Source organism: Mobula hypostoma, chromosome 6 (genome assembly GCF_963921235.1).
Source record: "Mobula hypostoma chromosome 6, sMobHyp1.1, whole genome shotgun sequence".
In the NCBI taxonomy this organism is placed as follows: Eukaryota; Metazoa; Chordata; class Chondrichthyes; order Myliobatiformes; family Myliobatidae; genus Mobula; species Mobula hypostoma.
Genome location: NC_086102.1, coordinates 133390722 through 133415056, shown reverse-complemented (window position 1 = coordinate 133415056; position 24335 = coordinate 133390722). Strand labels below are relative to the sequence as shown.

Genomic DNA, 24335 nt, shown 5'->3' with positions numbered 1-24335 from the left:
TACCTCCATAACTAGGAATCTATTAGTTGTTTTAAAACAAGTGCAAAGATAAATATGAAAGTTCTGCATTGTGAATGCCATACCTTACCAAGTGAGAATTTTAATCATCATCATCATCAGGTGCCATGCCCAGTTTGAGCTTTGACTGCCATGGCCCACAAACACCTGTTTCGGATCAAGTGGATCAATTCATTGGTATTCATTTCCAGTTCTCTGGCTGCTGTCTCCATCATCATTTGTTTTCCTCTTGCTTTTCTCCCTTCAATCTTTCCCATAATTAACGTGCATTCTAACTCCTCTTTCCTAATCACATGTCCAATGAAGTTACGTTGCCTTTTCATGATCTCATACATTATTTCTCTTTTTGTCTTTGCTCTGTTCATGACATCCTCGTTAGATATTCGTTTCATCCATGATATTCTTTGCATCCTCCTCAAAAACCACATCTCTGCTGCTACAATTCATTTCCTCACGTTACTAGATATTGTCCAACATCCTGAGCCATATAACATAACTGGATAAATGTAACAGTTCAGTACTCTGAGGCGGGTTGTCATGCCTAGCTTAGTATTGGTCAATCTACTCTTCATTCTCGTAAAGGTGTCTTTTGCCATCCTTATTCTTCTTTTAATGTCCATGTCACACCTGCCATCTGATGTCACCCAGTTTCCTAAGTAGCAAAAGTTCTGTACTTGTTTTATGTCTTCCCCATTTACTCTCAGCCTGTAGATAGGATTCTCCTTCTTTTTGGATATTACCATACATTCTGTCTTTTTGCAATTGATAGATAAAATTTTTGAAGAAAGTGCAAAAAATGGGTCCATCAATTAAGCTTTGTAGTTCTTCTTCCGTACTTGCAATTTACGCAGTGTCATCTGCATATCTGAAATTATTGATGTTTTCACTGCCATCTTTGATTCCCAAGATCTCTCTTATTTTTTGTAATATTGTTTCACTGTACACATTAAATAAATCAGGGGAGAAAACACACCCTTGTCTAACGCCTCTCTTTATTTTCGCAAACTGGCTCATTTCTCCATCTATTCTTACAGCGGCAGTTTGTTCTCAGTACAGATTTCTGATTAGGCGGAGGTCTTTCGAATCTAGATCTGGAGTTTTCTGTAATATTTCAAATAACTTATTGTGCTTTACTTTATCAAATGCTTTTGTGTAGTTGATAAAACAAACCAATCTTTTTGCACTTGAATAGCTCGTTCTGATAGCAACCTTAACATCGTGTTTCTTGTACCTTTGTCTTTCACAAAACCACATTGTTCTTTACCTATTTCAGCTTGTATCTTACTCTTAGCTCTTGTCATCAAAATTCTTAGAAGTATCTTGGTGATATGACTCATCAAACTTATGGTCCTATGTAGTTCACATTCTATTGCTCCAGGTTTCGGAGGAATTCTAATAGAGATTGGAATATCTAAATGGACCATGTAAATGAATACAAAAGGTACAAAAGCCATTTCAGTGTGGAAGAGCAGCACCTCATATTTCATCTGGGTAGCCTCCAACCTAAGGGCATGAACATAAATTTCTTTATTTTACTAGAAGGAGAAACCTATTTCCCTGTCCCCTCTTCTATTCCCCACCCATGGCACCCAGAGAAGGAACAACAGCACCTACTCCTCCAATGAAGCCCATAAAAGTACATAAAAGGTCTCTATGTAACGACCTTCAGTTGTTCCCACTTTTACCTAGTTAAGAATTTAATCTCTCAAAGGAATGTGACTCTTTGGAATTTCTTGCTCCAGAAAACAGTGGAGTGTGAATCCTTGAATTAGATTTTTAATTGACAAGGAAATCAAAGAATTTTGGGAGTAGGAGAGGTAAATAGACTTGAGAAAAGTTAATTTAGCCATGATCATAATAAACAAGAGCAGGCTTGAAAGGACAAATGCTGTTTTTATTGTGTATGCTCAGGAAATTAAATTTTCCATTATACATAAAAGGTCATATTCCTGCAGTAATGATCAGATAAAGTTGAAATAAATGGACAAAGAAAACTAGTTTGCTAGCACAACCATATAGATATGAATAGAAAGTTAAACAACTGCTTTATTAAAATTTAACAGACACACAATGTTGATTTTGGGCAAGTACATTTCTAGAAAACATCTTGGCTAAATTCTCTATTAGTGGCCCTGTACAAAAGGCAGTGTATATTTACACTGCCTTAGCACATATGGAGAGGGATTTTCATTTTGCCTATCACTTACGCACTTGATAATGTTTGAATTCCATGCTCAGTTACACAGCACAAAGTGCATTATTGCCTCCAGAACATTCTATACAGTTGATGTGGGGGGGTGAAAAGCTGATGGAAGGGATGTTCAAAATTTGCAGAGTTGTTCAAGAACCACATATGGCAGTAGAGTTTGGAGGAAGAGATTTCCCTGCACACAATATGTTTCCCAAATAGCAGCTGATAGCATTTTTAAAAATATCTGTACTTCTCTGGTTAACAAATTTCCATTGCCAAGCAGCAAGAGCCTCAGCTTAGAAATGCTGCAACTGACAGCTGCTTTTAGTTCCAAAGTAGAAAGTAATAGTCAACAATGACGCATACTATATGCATGGAATGATTTGTGTTTAGCATACAAGGAAAGCTTTTCACTGTACCTCTGTACATGTGACAATAATAAACCAATGTAACTACTTACCTCCTTCGACATCAGACTCATCTGTAAAGGGAAAAAAGATGATCAGATATTCTTTTCAACATCAATCCAAAAACAAATAAAATGCCAAATTATTCAGAACTTGTTATCTAAATGAAATATTTTAAAACACCCAAGGATGAAGTGTCAAATCAGTTAATAAATATGGAATAGCAAGCTCATTTTGTATCCATTAAGAACATCACACTAAAGATAATTGTATACACAAATATCAAGTAACCATGATAAAAAGTTGACCTCACTGCTTCCAAGAGGGCAGGGAAGAAAAGTTAATCGAAGTGAAGTCAATGCTACAGGGAAGAAATCATCTCTCTGACACAGCGGTGTTAAGAAAACAACCTCAATGTCGCAAAAACAAAGGAGCTGGTTGTGGATTACAGGAGCAATGGAGATGGGCTAACCCCTATTGACATCAATGGATCTGCGGTTGAGAGCATAAACAGCTTCAAGTTCCTCGGCATCCACATCACAGAGGACCTCACATGGTCCATATACACCAGCTATGTGGTGAAAAAGGCACAACAGTGCCTCTTTCACCTTAGACAGTTGAGAAAGTTGGGTATATGCCCCCACATCCTAAAAACTTTCTACAGGGGCACAGCCGCAAGCATCCTGGCTGGCTGCATCATTCCCTGGTATAAGAACTGTACCTCCCTTAATTGCGGGATTCTGCAGAGAGTGGTGCGGACAGTCCAGCACCTCTGTAGTTGTTAACTTCCCATGATTCAGGACATTCACAAAGACAGGTGTGAAAAAAAGGTCCAAAGGATCATCAGGGACCCGAGTCACCCCAATCACAATCTATTCCATCTGCTGCCATCCGGGAAACAGCACTGCAGCATAAAAGCCAGAACCAACAGGCTCTGGGACAGCTTCTTCCACCAGGCCAGACTGATTAACTCATGCTGATTTGAGTGTATTTCTATGTTACATTGACTGTTCTATTTATTATAAATTACTATGATTGCACATTGTACATTTAGACGGAGACATAATGAAGATTTTTACTCATGTATGTGAAGGATGTAAGAAATAAAGTCAATTCAATTCAATCCTAACTTTGTCACCACTGCACACAGCAAGCAGCTTAAGAATAATAAGTTTTTCTTCAACACTTTGAAATGAACAGGAAAGCAGTAACAAGATGTAAACAAAACCGCAAGACTCAGCTCAACTTTTAAAATCTTCTCACTTTGTCTATTTTCAATATTTAAAAGACAGGTCTTGTTATAAAACTAAATAGTAGCAATTACTTGATCAACGATCTCTCGGAGGTATTGATGAAATTAGACAAGGTTCTCTCCATGGGTTGATGGGAAGAATATAGACTTGTGTGTAAATATACAGTATATTTTAATACATCATGCAAAACTCAGAACAAATTATGATACTAATTCAAAATAGCAAGCCAAGCCTAGAATATACACCTTTCAGGAGATGGCTTTACATTTCGGATTCTAAACAATATAGCTATAGTAAGGCAAGAATCGTTTTGGAGAAATGAGAGCACCACTCGCCATTAATATCAGTTCAATTTGGAGATGGCTGTTATTTTATAAATTTCATACCAAAAAATATTGGAGAAAAATATACCAACCTACAAAGCTTGGAAATCAGATTAGACTCGGTTAAATTAAACAAAATTCAAGTTGTTGGTCTCTTAACTGCATGTACCATTAGATCTTTTGCTGGTATACCAAAATGTAAGTTTCATTGTTGCCAAAGGCAGTGGCAAAAGCAGATATGACAGTGGCATTTATCTGAGTCAATATGACAGGTGAGGTGGATAATCTTCAACAGACCAAGCCTTTACTTAGAATGCAAGTACATGACATTGTCGAATTCAAAGTGCAGCCAAGAAGGTTAAAAGATGTCCAAATGAAAGATTAATTGCACTCCAAGATCATGTTGGACTGGTAACAGTGCAGTTTCCTTGGTGATACTTCAGAGTGCCTGTCCTGAGCCCAACACGCATGCGCAATTACGAAGAAAGTATGGCGGTACCTCTACATCCTTAGAAATTTGTGAAGATTCAGCATGACATCTAATACTTTAACAATCTACTATAGATGTGTGGCGGAGAGTATTTTAACTGGTTGCATCACAGCCTAGTATGGAAACACCAATGCCCTTTAACAGAAAATCCTACAAGTACAGCCCAGCCCATCACAGGTCAAACCCTTCCTTCCATTGAGCACATTTGCACAGAGTGTAGTCACAGGAAAGCAACATCCATCTTCAGGAAGTTCCACTATCCAGGTTATGCTCTCTTCTCACTGCTATCAAGAACTCACACTACCAGGTTCAGAAACAGTTCTTTCCCCTCAACCATAAGGCCCTTGAACCAGTGAGGATAAACTTTATTCAACTTCATTTGCCCCCTCACTGAACTACTCCTATTTTCTTGTGTCTTTCCAATCTTGCTTACTGTATTCAGAGGTCATAGAGCAGTCTCTTCTGCATTGGGTGCCTGTTTTGCAGAATGTGTGTGCAGAATGGAGAACAGATCCTGATCTTTCTTTTGCCTGCCATTCTAATTCTCCATCCCACAGCTCTGACTTGTGTCTGTGGCTTCCAAGTTCAATTTATTGTGAAAGTACATGTACATTACCATATACAGCCCAGAGATTCATTTCCTTGTGGGCATACTCAGTAAATCCAAGAACCATAATACAATCAATGAAAGACTGCACTCAACAGGGCAGGTAAACAACAAATGTGCAAATGCAAAAGAGAATGAATGAATGAATGAATGAATAAATAAATAAATAAATAAATAAGCAAGCAAGCAATAAACATTGAGAACATGAGATGAAGAGTCCTTAAAAAAGTGTACATAGGTTCTGGGAACAGTTTAGTGATGGGGTGAATGAAGTTGAGTGAAGTTATCCCCTGTGGTTCAAGAGCCTGATGGGTGAGGGGTAATAACTGCTCCTGAAACTTGTGGTGTATGTCCCGAGGCTCCTGTAACTTCTTCCTGATTGTAAACACAAAATAATCTGCAGATGCTGTAAAAGATCAAAGCAACACTTTCAGTAGGCTGGATGAACTCAGCAGGTCGGGCAGCATCGGTCAGAAACGATGAGTCGACGTTTCGGGCCGGAACCCTTCGTCAGGACTGAAGAATGAAAGATGGGGAAGGATTTGAAGAATGCTTGTAGCATCAGTTGATAGACCAATAACTTGAAAGACAAAGGGGTGGGGGAGGGGAAGCACTTACGTCATAGCCCTGAAAACAATGGGTGGTAGAAGGAGGCGGAACCATGAGGGAGGTTGTAGGCAGCTGGGGGAGGAGGCAGAAAGTGAAATAGGGATAGAGGATGGGAGGGGGAGGGAATTACCGGCAGTTGGAGACTTCTATGTTCATACTAAGGGGCTGGAGACTACCTAGACGGTATATGAGGTGTTGCTCCTCCAATCTGAGTTTAGCCTCATCATGGCAGTAGAGGAGGCCATGTATGGACATATCTGAATGGGAATGGGAAGCAGAATTGAAGTGGGTGGCTACCGGGAGATCCTGTCTGTTGTGGCGGACAGAGTGGAGGTGCTCGACAAAGCGGTCCCCCAATCTGCGTCGGGTTTCACTGATGTAGAGGAGGCCGCACCGGGAGCACCAGATGCAATAGATGAACCCAACAGACTCACAAGTGAAGTGTTGTTTCACCTGAAAGGACAGTTTGGGGCCCCGAATGGTTGCAAGAGATGAGGTGTAGGGACAGGTGTAGCACTTACGCTTACAGGGTTAAGTGTCGGTTGGGAGATCAGTGGGGATGGACGTATAGATAAGGGAGTCGCGGAGAGACCGATCCCTGCGGAAAGCGGAGAGGGGTGGAGAGGGAAAGATGTGCTTAGTGGTGGAGTCCTGTTGAAGGTGGCGGAAGTTGCGGAGGATAATGTGCTGGATCCGGAGGCTGGTGGGGTGGTAGGTAAGGACAAGGGGAACATATATTATTCAACCCTTACTTGCGACCATTCAGGGCCCCAAACAGTCCTTCCAGGTGAGACAACACTTCACTTCTAAGTCTGTTGGGGTCATCTATTGCATCCGATGCTCCCGGTGCAGCCTCTACATCGGTGAAACCCAACGCAGATTGGGGGACCGCTTTGTCGAGCACCTCCACTCTGTCCACCACAACAGACAGGATCTCCCGGTAGCCACCCACTTCAACTCTGCTTTCCATTCCCATTCAGATATGTCCATACATGGCCTCCTCTACTGCCATGATGAGGCTAAATTCAGGTTGGAGGAGCAACACCTCATATACTGTCTAGGTAGTCTCCAGCCCCTTGGTATGAACATAGAATTCTCCAACTTCCGGTAATTCCCTCCCCCTCCCTTCCTCTATCCCTATTTCACTCTGCCCCCTCCCCCAGCTGCCTACAACCTCCCTCATGGTTCCGCCTCCTTCTTCTACCACCCATTGTTTTCAGGGCTATGACATCAATGCTTCCCCTCCCCCACACCTTTGTCTTTCAAATTACTGGTCTATCAACTGACACTACAAGCATTCTTCAAATCCTTCCCCATCTTTCATTCTTCAGTCCTGACGAAGGGTTCCGGCCCAAAACGTCCACTCATCGTTTCTGACTGATGATGCCCGACCTGCTGAGTTCATCCAGCGTACTGAAAGTGTTGCTTTGACCTTCTTCCTGATAGCAGCAGCGAGAAGAGAGCATGCCTGAATGGTGAGGGTCCTTGATGTTTTTTTGTGACAGCACTTCTTGTCGATGTGCCCAATGTAGATTACGATTTTAATACAAATATCCTATTCATTCTTATTATGGCATTCTTACTCATTTACTTGAATAAATTCATTCATAAGCTCAAACTACACAGGTTGTTTTACTGTCTATTGACATCAAGATAAACATATCTAGATAGTTATTTACCTAGTGGAACAAGCATTTTATTCAGTTTATGGGATTGTTCTAGTCCTACACAAATGTAGCCAAAGTTTTCCTATGAGAACTGACTTTATAACAGAGTAACTGAAAATTTACTGCAATAGAAATTCATAATAACAATAGGACTATAATAGGCATGTGCATTCATTTTTCTTTTAAGATTAGCATGAAAATAAACTACTGAAAATGCTGGAAACGTTCAGCAGGTCAGGCAGCATTTGATGGAAGGAGAAGCAACCTGAAACCAAAGTTGTTTTTCTTCATGCAGATATTGCCTGACCTACTGGATGCTTCCAGCAAGTTATGATTTTGTCTCAGATTCCAGCAACTGCAGCTTTTTAAACCCCCCATTAGAAATGGCAACTTAGCAAATTACTTCCCCCCGCCACCCCGGCCCCAATTCCTTAGTGCACCTGATTAAGGAAATAAACAAGGTATGGGCAATCAACAGGAATTCTGCAGATACTGGAAATTCAAGCAACACACATCAAAGTTGCTGGTGAACGCAGTAGGCCAGGCAGCATCTCTAGGAAGAGGTACAGTCGACGTTTCAGACCGAGACCCTTCGTCAGTCCTGACGAAGGGTCTCGGCCTGAAACGTCGACTGTACCTCTTCCTAGAGATGCTGCCTGGCCTGCTGCGTTCACCAGCAACTTTGATGTGTGTTGCAAGGTATGGGCAATGAAGCTTCTCTGCTGATTCATGGAGAAAACTCAAACAATTTAAGTGAACAAACATTCCATTCCACAAGTTACAGCAGATGCTGGAATCTAGGGCAGAAACCAAACTGCTGGGAAAACTCAATTCTTCCGGAAGTTTGCTTTCATTCGAGTGGAAGTTGACAAAATTTCTAATTTGTCTCTGACTAGGAACACGGAAGCAGTGGTTAGCAGTGCTTTACAGTGCCAGCAACCCAGGTTCAATTCCCACCGCTGTTTGCAAGGAGTTTGTACATTCTCCCCGTAACAGTGTACGTTTTTTCTAGGTTTCCTCCCACAGTCCAAAGACGTACCAGTTAGTAAGTTCATTGGCCATTGTAAGTTGTCCCATGATTAGGCTAGGGTTAAATGAGGGGTTGCTGGGCAGCATGGCTCGAAGTGCCAGGAGGGCCTACTCCACGCTACATCTCAACCAATCAATCAATAAATAAATAAGCTCATTTTATATTTTAAGCCCCAGCAAAATTTAAACACAAATTCCTTCTGTTGTGAACTGGGGATTATATGCGTGCTATGACTCTAACTAGAATACATTAACCCATCACTATGTTGTGCTAACCAGCTGCCAAAAACAAAGCAGCAGAACATTTCTGTTGCAGAACAGATGTTTGTGTTGACAGAGGAAAAATTTCTTACAATCTTAACATGGGGATTAAAATGGTTCATCAGTTACCATTTTGCTTAAAATACCTGATGAATAAAAATCAAAACTGTATTATATTGATTTGGACTGTATTATACATTGATTGGGACTCCCATACTGTTAAGGGTATAGATGGTTTAGAGTTTGGTAAACGTGTTCAGGAAAGTTTTCTAAATCAATATATAGAGGGACCAACTAGAGGGGATGCAATATTGGATCTCCTGTTAGGAAACGAGTTAGGACAAGTGACGGAAGTCTGTGTAGGGAAGCACTTTGGTTCCAGTGATCATAACACCATTAGTTTCAATTTGATCATGGACAAGGATAGATCTGGTCCTAGGGTTGAGGTTCTGAACTGGAAGGCGGCCAAACTTGAAGAATTGAGAAAGGATCTAAAAAGCGTGGATTGGGACAGGTTGTTCTCTGGCAAAGATGTGATTGGTAGGTGGGAAGCCTTCAAAGGGGAAATTTTGAGAGTGCAGAGAATCTACAAGCATTTGGATAGACAGGGACTTATTAGGGAGAGTCAACATGGCTTTGTGCGTGGTAGGTCACGTTTGACCAATCTATTGGAATTTTTCGAGGAGGTTACCAGGAAAGTGGATGAAGGGAAGGCAGTGGATATTGTCTACATGGATTTCAGTAAGGCCTTTGACAAGGTCCCGCAAGGGAGGTTAGTTAGGAAAATTCAGTCGCTAGGTATACATGGAGAGGTGGTAAATTGGATTAGATATTGGCTCAATGGTAGAAGCCAAAGAGTGGTGGTAGAGAATTGCTTCTCTGAATGGAGGTCTGTGACTAGTGGTGTGCCACAGGGATCAGTGCTGGGTCCATTGTTATTTGTCATCTATATCAATGATCTGGATGATAATGTGGTAAATTGGATCAGCAAATTTGCTGATGATACAAAGATTGGAGGTGTAGTAGACAGTGAGGAAGATTTTCAGAGCCCGCAGAGGGACTTGGACCAGGTGGAAAAATGGGCTGAAAAATGGCAGATGGAGTTTAATACAGACAAATGTGAGGTATTGCACGTTGGAAGGACAAACCAAGGTAGAACATACAGGGTTAATGGTAAGGAGTGCAGTAGAACAGAGGGATCTGGGAATACAGATACAAAATTCCCTAAAAGTGGCGTGACAGGTAGATAGGGTCGTAAAGAGAGCTTTTGGTACATCGGCCTTTATTAATCAAAGTATTGAGTATAAGAGCTGGAATGTTATGATGAGGTTATATAAGGCATTGGTGAGGCCGAATCTGGAGTATTGTGTTCAGTTTTGGTCACCAAATTACAGGAAGGATATAAATAAGGTTGAAAGAGTGCAGAGAAGGTTTACAAGGATGTTGCCAGGACTTGAGAAACTCAGTTACAGAGAAAGGTTGAATAGGTTAGGACTTCATTCCCTGGAGCGTAGAAGAATGAGGGGAGATTTGATAGAGGTATATAAAATTATGATGGGTATAGATAGAGTGAATGCAAGCAGGCTTTTTCCACTGATGCAAGGGGAGAAAAAAACCAGAGGACATGGGTTAAGGGTGAGGGGGGAAAAGTTTAAAGGGAACATTGGGGGGGGCTTCTTCACTCAGAGAATGGTGGGAGTATGGAATGAGCTGCCAGATGAGGTGGTAAATGCAGGTTCTTTTTTAACATTTAAGAATAAATTGGACAGATACATGGATGGGAGGTGTATGGAGGGATATGGTCCGTGTGCTGGTCAGTGGGACTAGGCAGAAAATGGTTCGGCACAGCCAAGAAGGGCCAAAAGGCCTGTTTCTGTGCTGTAGTTTCTATGGTTTCTATATTTTGCACAAGTGAATCAAACATTTTTACCTCAGATTTCTTCCTGCAATAAAATTTTTAAGTTCTACTTTTGTCTGGTACATTAAAAAATGTTTTTAAAGGAACAAAAATAAGAAATCATTATTTATTTAGTGATTTTTTTAACTTGAGTATTATCTTTGAAAAACTATTAACAATTTGCTGCATCTTGTTACAGAAGCCTGTTCAATTTACCCTTTAATCTTTCCTAGCTTGATTACAATGGTTTCTTTCCCCAGCTTTTGTTCTAAGACCTCTTGCTGACTAAGTGATGTATTAGACTCTTTCCTTTCTTCTGACAATGGCAGAAAGAATATATTAGCATTATAAGTATTTCTTAAAATATTGAACAACTTCCACCTTAAAAACACTTAATAAATAATTCTAACCACCTAGCTATCAATAGCTTGCTCAGTTTCTGTTGTAAATGTGGATAGAAGCAGCAGAGCATTACTATATGCACAGAAATCAAATGAATTAACAATATGACATAGCTTAATTCTAAAAGAGCATTACGCCAAAGCCACTTTTTACAGAAAGCCTGCAACTTTGGCTTAAGGTGAATGATAAATAGATTGCTTGCCCTCTTGATAGGTAGAAGCATATTCCATTAGGTACACTATAGTGGTTAATACACATTAATCTCTCATAATTCATTGACTATTCAGAAATTTAGTAGTAGTAGCAGTCATACTTTATTGATCCCAGGGGAAATTGGTTTTCATTACAGTTGCACCATAAATAATTAAATAGTAATAAAACCATAAATAGTTAAATAGTAATATGTAAATTATGCCAGGAAATAAGTCCAGGACCAGCCTATTGACTCAGGGTGTCTGACCCTCCAAGGGAGGAGTTGTAAATTTTTATGGCCACAGGCAGGAATGACTTCCTATGACGCTCTGTGTTGCATCTCGGTGGAATGAGTCTCTGGCTGAATGTACTCCTGTGCCCAACCAGTACATTATGTAGTGGATGGGAGACATTGTCCAAGATGGCATGCAACTTAGACAGCATCCTCTTTAAAGACACCACCGTGAGTGAGTCCAGTTCCATCCCCACAACATCACTGGCCTTACGAATGAGTTTGTTGATTCTGTTGGTGTCTGCTACACTAAGCCTGCTGCCCCAGCACACAACAGCAAACATGACAGCACTGGCCACCACAGACTCGTAGAACATCCTCAGCGTCGTCCGGCAGATGTTAAAGGACCTCAGTCTCCTCAAGAAATAGAGACAGCTCTGACCCTTCTTGTAGACAGCCTCAGTGTTCTTTGACCAGTCCAGTTTATTGTCAATTCGTATCCCCAGGTATTTGTAATCCTCCACCATGTCCACACTGACCCCCTGGATGGAAACAGGGGTCACCGGTACCTTAGCTATCCTCAGGTCTACCACCAGCTCCTTAGTCTTTTTCACATTAAGCTGCAGATAATTCTGCTCACACCATCTGACAAGGTTTCCTACCATAGCCCAATTTCGATGGTAAATTCCCTTTCTCCCTGCAATCCACTGAGACCCAGGTTCTCCCTGTCTTTTGCCCACTGAGATCCCAGTTTCCTCACTCCCTTCCATTCACCAGGACCCCAGTTTCCTCTGTCTTCTTCTCATAGGGCACTGGTTTCCTCACTCCCTTCCACTCACCAGGATCCCAGTCTGTCTTCTTCTCATAGGGCACTGGTTTCTTCATTCCCTTCCACTCACCAAGGCCCCAATACCCACACTCCCTTGAAAAATCACCTGGTTCTGTTTCCCATATTCCCTTTAAACTTCACTTAAAAAGTGAGGTGGTGTTCATGGGTTCAATGACCAATTAGGAATTGGATGACAGAGGGCAAGAAGCTGTCCCTGAATTACTGAGTGTGTGCCGTCAGGCTTCAGTACCTCCTTCCTGACAGAAACAGTGAGAAGAGGGCATGCCCTGGGTGATGGGGGTCCTCAATAATGGACGTCATCTTCCTGAGGCACCACTCCTTAAAGATGTCTTTAGACGGAGGCTAATACCCGAGATGGAGCTGACTCATTTTACAATTTTCCATAGCTTCTTTTGGTCCTGTGCAGTCGCCTTCACCCCCCAATACCATACATCAATGCAACCTGTCAGAATGGTCTCCACTATACATCTATTGAAGTTTGAGTGTTTTAGTTGACAAACCAAATCTCTTCAAACCCCTAATAAAATATAGGACCGTCTTGCCTTCTTTATAGCTGCATCAATATGTTGGGACCAGGTTAGAACCTCAGAGATCTTGGCATCCAGGAACTTGAAGTTGCTCACTCCCTCCACTTCTGATCCCTCTAAGAGGATTAGCTTGTGTTCCCTCTTCTTACCTTTCCTGGAGTCTACAATTAGCTCTTATGTTTTACTGACATTGAGTGCAAGGTTGTTGCTGTGATACCACTCAACCAACCGGTATATCTCACTCCTGTACGCCCTCTCATCTCCATCTGAGATTCTACCAGCAACTTTAGAGTAGTATCTTTGAAAAATTATTTGCAAGTTGCTGCACAGTACACATTATTGATAGCAGTGTAACAGTGGTCCAGTATGTTTCCTCTCGTACTACAAGTGATTTGTTGATGGCAATTACTTAGTGGTTTTCTTTTTTCTCTGGCTGGCCTGGTTAAAAATCCTCCAAAATGATGAAGACAAATGGGTTTGCTGTTTTGTGCATGTTGATCCCATTGCTTAAATCATCTAAAGCCTGTTTGACATTGGTCTGAAGTGGGATGTATACTGCTACCAAAATTATCACGGAAATCCCTCATGGTAGGCAAAATAAACAGCACTTCATCACAAGATATTCTAAGTCTGGTGAACTGAATTGGGACAACACTCATACATTTGTGCACCAAGGGGAGTTAATCATGAGGCATACACCTCCATGAGGTAGCAATGTTAACTATTGAGCTATCATGACACTCCCATGCTAAGATGTGGCTGAAGTAAAAATTCAACTAGATATCACCATTAGAATTAGACATGCTCAACTAAAATCCACAGATAAGACTGGCCTCAGCCAAGATGCCCCTCATCAAACAGCCAATTTCCACTTTATCTAGCTTTAAAAAAATCCAATTCCTGAGGGGTGGACATTACCCTACAGACCTAAATATTTTTATAAAATTGGCACATGTTCATGATAGTGAAAATACTAATGTTTATATCAACAATATAATTAGGAATTTATTTGTACTATTTTAGGTTACAGAGTATTAAATACTCATATCTAATCTAAGGCCCTGTGAAATGCCTTCTGAGAATCTGTACCAGTTAAACAGACACAAGGACAGCACAGGCAGTGAACTCAATCCAGAAAAACTGATGCTTGCAATTCACTGCTTATCTAGACACAGAAGTTTTAATTGCCTCACGAATGATTTTAGAGATTTTGTTTACTCTTCGTATTGGGCAAATAGGTTTTTAATTACTGTAAAAATAAAAACAAAATCAAGCATGAAACATCTGATCAACCTAAAACAGTAAACACTTCTCTAGAGGTGCTGCCTGCCCTGGGAGTACTTCAACCATTTTCTATTTTCATATCATATACCATTAAATGTTTGTACTTGCATCAAGTATGCTTTCTAGAATAAGTCATCATATTTTTGTCAAGCTAAAGTAGTTAAAGTTAAGTTTAATACCTTCAGCTCCTGATTTTGGCTTCCTTCTTTGACCTTTTGCTGATGAAGGTCTGGGAATTCTCACAGGGCTTTCAACCTTCAAAACAAATAGTCATTATGAATTCATAAATACTGAAGAAATTCCATATTGTAATAATCAATAGGTCATCAACTTACCTACTTCTGTATAGTTATACCACATTGTAACTAGTTAAAAATGACTAAGAAAACTCTGGTAATCCAGATTGCAAGTAGCACTAGCGTGACATTTTCATTTCACTTTTACGTTACAAAGCAAGTGCTACAAAGAAGTAGAACAATTTTTCCAGTTGCCTTCCTCACCACAGCCTCAACCCACAAACTAACCTTTAGGGAATCCTGCACAAGGACTCCCATGTCCCTTTGTACCTCAGCTTTTTGAATTTTCTCTCCATTTAGAAAATAGTCAACCCTTTCATTTCTTCTACCAAGTGCATGACCATACACTTCCTAGGACAGTATTCCATCTACCAATTCTTTGCCCATTCTCCAAATCTGTCCAAGTCCTTCTGTAGCTTCTCTACTTCCTCAGAACTATCTGCCCCTCCACCTATCTTCATATTGTCTGCAAACTTTGCAACAAAGCCATCAATTCCATCATCCAAATCATTGACATACACGTAAAAAGAATCTGTCCCAACACAGAGCCCTATGGAACATTATTAATCACCAGCAGCCAGCCAAAAAAGGCTCCTTTAATTCTCACTCTGCCTCCTGTCAATCGACCACTGCTTTATCCATGCTAGCATCTTCCTTGTAATACCATGGGCTCATAGCTTGTTAGGTAGCCTCATGTGTGGCATCTTGTCAAAGGCCTTCTGAAAATATTCTTCTAACCAGCAACCAAAAAAGCACTTAATATTGTTACTTTGGGTATTTAGTGAGATCCTTAATTGAAAATCACCTCTTTTGACAACAGCAAGGCTGTATGAGCTTTTGATAGAAAGTGAAGAGCTTAACTAAAACCATATTCAACCAGATATGAAGTGGAAAAATCAATTTAAAAACTATTTTGCTTTCTCTTAGAGCTGTGGCAACTGATTTTTGAATATCACAGGTTATCCAGAAATTTTGCTTAAGCTGTTATATCACTCTACAATATAATAAACCATTCTTGCAATGTGGTGTCAACATCATTCATATCCACCACCCAGTCTGGAATATGCATCTCCAGCAGGTCTCTGAACAGAAATTCCATATCAGTGTATAATTTTGATCATTTGAAACAACTGCACAATCAGATCATCATTTTGCAATTAATTTCAAGAGTGGCCAATGAAGGAAATTACACAAACTCAGGACGTCTAATATTACAGCAGAAAAATTTGAATTTTCTAAGTGTTAATAGCCTCTCTGCATGATATGAGATTTCAGGGTTTTTTTCCTTGTAACTGTTTGGTTAATAAATTCAGTTTTACAAATATATCTGATAGGTAAAATATGTCAGTGACAATTTGTTCTCCAAGCTGCTTATCATTTAGAAATGTTACAATGCTATAAAAAAAAATTAATTGAACTCCCTTTTTAAATATCAGGTATCAGGGATTGAATGGAAGTAGTAGCAGTAGATAGTGATGCAGTGGTAGACTTCACATGTTCTCGCCTCTCTGCAGTTTAGCTGTTTCTGGCAGCTGACCCCAGTGCAGTAACTGCAACCTTCATGTCATGTTTTTTTAAAGTATTATAAGATTCATGAGCCAGTGGAAGGCAAACAGAACCAGCTTCCTGCTGTATAATTCGGGGTGGATGTGGAGCAGGGCTCAACAAGCGAATGGCAATTTGTGCATGATCTCACACATTCATTTCATTCAGGCTTCCAATTAATTTACATATAACATTTTGTTTTTATTTAAATATTTTAGTTATATTTCATTAAACAGTAAACTTATCCTGGCCCATTCAGAAACTCCAGTTTCTTTCCTTTTTTAAAAAAAAAACTTATGGCCCGTGTTGAGAACCACTGAACTAGTCAGTCTATCATTGGCTATGGCTGTCAAGGCGAACACAAGACTTTCACATGGCTGGGCCCTTCTAGATTACTGTAGATACAAATAAACACCTGCAGATGGCAACATTCTGCTGCATTAGAAAACCCACAGAGGCTTCCCAAATTTATAGAAATAGTTTAATCTGTAAACCAGGCATTTATAGATTCCATACATTAGATTCTATTCCTCCAATGTGCAGCTGGTACTTGATCACAAGCACCATGCAAGTAGATCTTCATCAGCCTGGGAGGATCACAACATCAATTCTGCAGTAATTATATAATGCTGAGCAACGCTCAAATCCTAGAGAAACTCAGCAGGTCAGGCAGCATCTATGAAGCAACTAGGAAAGATAGCACCAGCAGTTTTGCAGACCCAGGCAACTTCTTCCAGTTCATCCACAAAACAGTTTATTCTTCTTACCATGTTTCTTTTTCTGAAGGTGGTTGGGGTTCTGTTGGAGTCCGTGATCTACAGTTCAAACTTCGGTTCTTTGCAAGACTGTCTGGACGGCCTGGCGCTTCACTATCTGCAGGAGTGGCCTGGAAGACGTGTGCCTTTAAGAAGCAGCCCCATAAATGACAGTTCCTCACCAATTTTGCTGACTGAGGAGTCATGGGAGATCAAAACGTCGGGGCAGCAGGCAGTATGTGCTGCTGTCGGAAGACAACCCCGGTACTCAAGCGATGCTTTTCTCTTTCTCTCTCTCTCTCTAGGTGGAGAGTGAGAGCCCGTCAGACCTCGAGTTGGGGGGGGGGGAGGTGCTTGGAGAAATTACACAGAAGACTGTAACATTCGAACAGTGAGTTGCTGGTCTCCCCTCTCTGACAGAGAGACAGACAGACAGACAGGCAGACACAGACTGACTGACTGACTGTCAGAGATGCTGAACTGCTGGGTATAGACTATAGATTTTGTTGGACACGAGATCAAGCTATCTTTGGAGGCTTTTGCTATTGCCTGCCTAGTGGGGGAGAGGGTCAGTGCTTCTGCTGGCACAAGTGGAGGGGGAATAGGAGAGTCTGTTTCTGCTGCGGCTGCTTGTGCAATGGGATGGGGGAAGGGGGATTTGGGGTTCTGATATTTCTATGGGATTCTTGTTTCATGGAAGCCTGTGAAGAGTAAGAATTCAGGTTGTATACTGTATATATTCTCTGCTAATAAATTGAACCATTTGATTTGGAAAGGAACAAATAGTTAACCTTTTGGGACTGGAAAGGAAGGGGAAAGATGGCAGAATTAAATGGTGCGGGTGAAGGGGAAGGAGGACGAGCTAGGAGATAGGTGAATCCAAATGGATGGGAAAGGAAAAGGGCTGGGGAACAAGGAATCCGATAGGAGATCAGAGTGGACCATGGAAGAAAGGGAAAAAGGAGGGGCATCAAGGGAAGGAGATAAGCCGGTGAAGAGAAGAGGCAAGAGCCACAGTTGGGAATAAAAGAGGGAGGGAGGGGGAGGGGGAAAATTACCACAAGGAGAAATGCATGTTTGTGCCATCAGGGTTGGAGGTTACCTAGACGGTATACAAGGTGTTGCTCCCCCACCCTGAGTGTTTCCTCACCATGGCAAAAGAGGTAGCCATGGACTGACATGTCAGAACAGGGATAGGAAGAGGAATTAAAATGGTTGGCCACAGGGAAATTCCACTTTTAGTGGATGGAACAGAGGTGTTCGACAAAGCAGTCCCCCATCTTACGTCGGCTCTCACCAATATAGAGGAGGTTGTATCAGTAGAAACTATTTCCACAGATGTTCTTGACCTGCTGAGTTTCTCCCGAATTTTGTACACATTGCTCTGGATTGCCAGCAGCTGCAGAATCTCATGTTTATTATATACTGCTTCCTGTACTTGAACTACAACACCAAGACAAAGACTGGCTACAAGGAAATAATATTTAGCCACCCATTCCAAACCTAACACACAATGAACCATGCTACCACAGAAATATTATCTACATCCTCAAGCACACTTTCACAAAATGAAAAAATCTGAAAGGCTCACTGAGTATTCAGCTGACTAATTATTAAAATCTGTAGTTGGTGGTGTAGTGGCATCAGGACTGGACTTCAAGGCAGATGGTCGTGAGTTCACGCCCAGCCGGGTCCCAACCTGGGCAGCAGCAGTATCTGTGCAGAAGAAAGGCCTGGCAATCTACTTCTGTATCTTGCCATGAAAACCCTGTGGACTCAACCAGTTGCCCACTTTATCCACAAATTATTGCAAACTGCTTTTAATTGTTCCTACATTGCATTGTTTGTCCACCTCATTTATCCATGCTACTTACAAGAAGTTTTCAACTAACTTAATTAATGAACATTGATCCTTTTAAATAATATATTCTTATCCAACCGTCACTGACACCAATTACTGTTAGGCTATCATTTGGCAATTTATCTTCCTTTTGCTCTTCTTGAAATGGTAAATATTTACTTAAAAGGCTTCTACAGCACTACAAACAGTAACCAGAAAAATTGCATTTTTTTTTGCATTGAATTTGCAATTCAGGCCACACCTAACACAACTAATATAGTAGTTTTCAATAATATTCTGAAATAATAGTAACCCATAAATGCATCTCACACATTTGGCAGTAAATATGAAAAAAAAAGAAATGCTAGATTTGTGTCCATCCAAGTGATGGTGCAAGCAAGAATACAAAAAAAATTAAGAGTCGGCCACTAGGCCCCTCAAGCCTGCCCTGACATTCAATACGAGCAAGGTTAATCTATCCTGGCCTCAATTTCTCTTCTGTGCTAGATCCCAATAACTCTTATTCTGTTAAGCTTTCAAATAGTTATCCATTTCTCATTTAAATATTTCCAATGAATTAACCCCTACTAAAGAATTCTGGAGATATAAAAAAAAAGGCATCCGTTAGTCTTGCGAGACCATGGATCTGCGCCTGGAAAGTCTTCACTCTCCAGGGCGCAGGCCTGGGCAAGGTTGTATGGCAGACCAACAGTTGCCCATGCTGCAAGTCTCCTCTCTCCACGACACTGATGTTGTCCAAGGGAAGGGCATTAGGACCCACACAGCTTGGCACCAGTGTCGTCGCAGAGCAATGTGTGATTAAGTGCCTTGCTCAAGGACACAACACGTTCCCTCGGCTGGGACTCGAACTCACGACTTTCAGGTAGCGAGTCCAATGCCTTAACCACTTGGCCACATGCCCACTGGAGATATAATACTATGAAAAATGATATTTCTATACACTTGTTTTAAATGACTGACCATTATTTTTTAAGCAATGTCCTGTTGTTCATAACACTCTCAGTAGTGTAAATGTTTCAACGTCTTCCATGGAAATTTTGTCTAAATTGGTAAACTGGATGTTTCAATAAATTCACCCCTCAGTCTTCTAAATTCCAAAGAACACAGCCAACTTCGACTATCTAGATCAACACTCTCATCCCAAGAATTAGCGTGGAGAATCTCCCTTGGACTGCCTCCAACTTCAAGTAAGGCAACCAATACTGCACATAGTATTACTATTACACATGTGGCCTCAAAGATCAACGTGACATTTGCCTTCTTAGCTATTTGCTGAACCTACCAGCTAACATTTTGCAATTAACACATTGGAACACCTAGGTCCATCTGAATCTCATTCACATGCAGTCTCTCTCCACTTGATTCCTCTTACTGAAGTACACAATTTGACACTTCCCCATGTTAACTTAACCCCTATATACCAAGTTTGCACCCAATCCATCTATATCTTGTGATTATGCAATGTCCCCATCACAACATGTCCTTCCACCATCAGCAAACTAGGAAAGGATTTTTTCCCTCCACCAGGTCATCACTGTAATTAACTAGGGCACTAATCCCTAGGGCACTCTGAACACCCATTTTAAATTCATTTTAACACACTCCTCCAAAACCTGAAGTTCTTAATTTATGCACCAGTGTCTTATGTGGCTCCTGGGCAAATGCACTGTCGAAGTTTAAATATACCTCATGAATAGGTTCCACTTTATCAACTCTCCATGTTACATCCACAAATAATAAACAAATGTGTCAAACATTACCTACCTTTCATAAAACCATGTTGACTAGGTTTGATTATATTCAACTTTCCTAAATGTTTAGTATTTCCTCTGATTAATTATCAACTCTGGCACCTTGCCAATAGTAGATGTTACATTGATAAATTAACCAGACAAAATTCCCTGATCTCTCTTTTGCTCCCATTTTAAACAAGGGAGTCACAATGTCCATTTTCCAGTTTTCTGGTATTATTCTGGAATTTAGCAAGTTTTAATACCAGAGTAATACCAGAAGACTGGAAAATTTCTGAGGCCAATTCCTTTAAAACTTTTGGATGCAGGTCCACCTTTGGCTCTGGGATTTTTACAAGTTCCTCTATATTATTTGAAATTAGCTCATCTATGTTCTGAGAAATATTTGCAGGGCCATCAGCAGTAAAGACCAATGCAAAAAATTAATTTAACATTTGCACTATTTACCTTTCCACTGTACTGTTGCCTACAAACAACAAATTTTATGTCATTTAAGACAGTGATATATCCAATTCTGAAGAAGAACCTTCCAGTTGACACACACAAAATGCTGGAGGAACTCAGTGCCAGTAGGGAGATCAGTGGGGAGGGACGAATGGACAAGAGTCATGTAGGGAGCGATCTCTACAGAAAGCAGAAAGTGGTGGGGGGGTGGGGGTAAGGGAAAGTTGTGCATAGTGGTGGGATCCCGTTGGAGATGGCGGAAGTCGCCCAGAATTATGTGCTGGACATGGAGGCTGGTGGAGTGGTAGGTGAGGACAAGAGGAACTTTATCCCTGGTAAGCTGGTGGGAAGATGGGACATGGGGGTTGGTGGGGTGGTAGGTGAAGACAAGAGGAACCCTATCCCTGGTAGGGTGGCAGGAGGAGGTCTTGTACAGAACATAATTCTTCGCAAATTCCGCCATCTCCTACGAGATCCCACCACCAAGCGCATCTTGTCTCCCACCCACTTTCTGCTTTCCTCAGGGATCACTCCCTCTGCATCTCCTTTGTCCATTCGTCCCTCCCCACAGATCTCCCTCCTAACACTTATCCTTGCAAGTGGAACAAATGCTACACCTGCCCCTACTCCTCCTCCTTCACTACCATCCATGCCCATAAACAGTCCTTCCAGGTGAGGTGATACTTTACCTGCGAGTCTGTTGGGGTCATATACTGTGTCCAGGGCTCCTAGTGTGGCCTCCCATATATCGGTGAAACCTGACATAGATTGGGAGACAACTTCGCTGAGCACCTATGCTCCGTCTACCAGAAAAAGCAGGATCTCCCAGTGGCCATCCATTCTAATTCCACCTCCCATTCCCATATGTCTATCCATAGCCTCCTCCACTGTTGTGATGAGGCCACACTCAGGTTGGAGGAAAAGCACCTTATATTCCGTCTGCATAGCCTCCAACCTGATGGCATGAACACTGAATCCTCGAACTTCGTGTAATGCCTACCCCCTCTGTCTCCTTCACCATTCCCCACCCACTTTTCCCTCTCAGTTTATCTCCTTGCCCGCCCATCGCCTCCCTCTGGTACTCCTCCCCCCTTTTCTTTCTTCCATGGCCTTCTGTCCTCTTCTGTCAGATTCCCCCTTCTCCAGCCCTGTATCTCTTTCACCAATCAACTTCCCAGCTCTTTACTTCACCCCTCCCCCTTCAGGTTTCACCCATCACCTTGTGTTTCCTCACACACCTCCCCTCTTAAAATCTACTTCTCTGCATTTTTTCCTCCAGTCCTGCTGAAGGGTCTTGGCCCAAAATATCGACTGTACTCTTTTCCACAGATGCTGCCTGCTTGCTGAATTCCTCCAGCATTTTGTGTGTGTTGCTTGGATTTCCAACATCTGCAGATTTTCTCCTTTGTGATTCAATTTGACACATTTTGTTTCTCTTCTCACAGTTGCTGCCTGAACTGCTAATACTGTTACAAGCATTTTCCGTTTTCTTTTTAAGTTTTATATTAAATTGTATATTTGAGAACAAAACCAAAGCATTCAGCCTAATCTACTTACATTGATGGGAAAGGCTACACAAAACTTCCCCATAGGTACTAATCTACCATTCTCTTCTATCTCAAATGCTTCCTTAGCTTTTGACAAATGGTAGTGGAAGGTTACACATTTTCACCATTTTCTATTTAAAGATGTTTCTTTGAATTTTTTCCACTTCTTATCCATTTTAAATTGATGGTCTCTGGTTTTGCTCTGCTCTATGAAGAAAAACACTGACTGCCTTTATTCCATCAAAACTGTGGATAGTTCCAAACAAAACAGACACAGCCTGTTCAGCACTTACCTGATGGATATGATCTTGCCTTTCAATGTTAGATTAGCACAAGATTTCTATTTTTCTAATTTTGTCCCTCTGGAAATAATCACGAACTCTGCATTTGCTTATCGAATGGCCTTACTTCCCTATATCACAGTGTCCTGTGATTCCTGCATTTGTATTCCTAATGCCTAACCATTCTTTCGTATTTTTTTTTAATAAGATTTACTATTTCTCACTCATGTCCAAATCATTTTGCCAGAATTAATTCAGTCTGAAAGCTGTACATAGCTTATTAAGTTTGTTTCACTGTAGGAAAATTGCTTGCAGTCACACAATGACTTTGTTCCAAGATAAATTAAATATTGTTCACCTCCTGCTCTGCATTGGTTTTGTTGTCTTTCTTTGTAATTTCTGAAGGCTGTATGGCTGGTTTGTCCTCTGCAGTAACTTTGGACTGTGATAATAAAAAGAAATTAAAAAGTACAGAATTGAATAAGTCTTAAATTCTTCATTAATTATATAACAGGATCACAAAGTATCTTACAATGAATAAAAGAAAAGCAGTGCAGATCCTAGAAACCTCAAAAAATAGAAATTGGTTCTTATTTCTTGAAAATCATATTTAGAGTAATCCAGGTACACCTGCTTGAAGTCAGCTTGCTTTCTTCACATCATGATCACATCATGAAACTGATAAACAACTGCATGGAGATTGGAACAGATAGTAAAGTGGTCATGGAGAAAAGAAAATGCTGTTAAATCTACAAAGACAGGAATCAAAAGGTTGAGAATGCAGGACTAATGTACTGAACATCGTATATTTCAATGCAAGAAGTATTGTAGGAAAGGTGGATGAGCTGAAAGCATAGATCAGCACATGGAATCATGACATTGTAGCCATTAGTGACACTTGGTTGCAGGAGGGCCAAGAGTAGCAGTTCAATGTTCCAGGGATCCGTTGTTTTATACGTGATAAAGCAGAGGGAATGGCATTACTAGTCAGTGAAAATGTCTTGACAGTGCTCAGTCATGACAAATGGGACAGCTTGTCTAATGAGGCATTATGGGTAGAACAGAGGAATAAGAAAGGGATGACCACATTAATGGGATTATATTATAGACCACCCAATAGTCCACAGGATTTAGAGGAACAAATTTGTAGGGAGATCACACTGTTGCAAGAAATACCAAGGTTGTGATGGTAGATTGTAACTTTACTGGAGCTCCAATATTGTAAAAGAGCTAGATGGGGATAGAGTATGTCGAACCTTATATAAAAGTCCAAACTAATGACGGTGCTATGCTAGATCTGCTATTACGGAATGAGACAAGGCAGGTGACAAATGTTTGTATAGGAGAACACTTTGCACCTAGTAATCATAATGCCATTAGTTTCAAAGTAATTATGGAAAATGATAGGTCTAAGGCCAACTCCAATGCCAACTTTGATGGTATCAGAAAGTGTAAATCTAGCAAGTGCATTCCTCACCCACATCTCTTCCATTTCGCACACATCTGCCCTCACCCCATCCTCCCTCCACCACACTAGGGACAGGGTTCCTCTTGTCCTCACCTCACCTACTACCCAACTAGGCGCCTCATCTCCAATGGGATCCCTCCACCAAGCA

General features: G+C 41.0%; 1 protein-coding gene across 1 annotated transcript in view; it reads right to left on the bottom strand.

Annotated features, from left to right (window-relative positions):
* traf3ip1 (TNF receptor-associated factor 3 interacting protein 1) overlaps positions 1-24335 on the bottom strand; it is a 151190-nt gene that overhangs the window by 88309 nt on the left and 38546 nt on the right. The window contains exons 6-8 of the mRNA XM_063051778.1: positions 23078-23161; positions 14419-14494; positions 2670-2690 (exon numbers count right to left, since the gene is read on the bottom strand). Of these exons, the coding sequence (XP_062907848.1) occupies positions 2670-2690; positions 14419-14494; positions 23078-23161 (181 nt within the window). The remainder of the gene's footprint in view (positions 1-2669; positions 2691-14418; positions 14495-23077; positions 23162-24335) is intronic.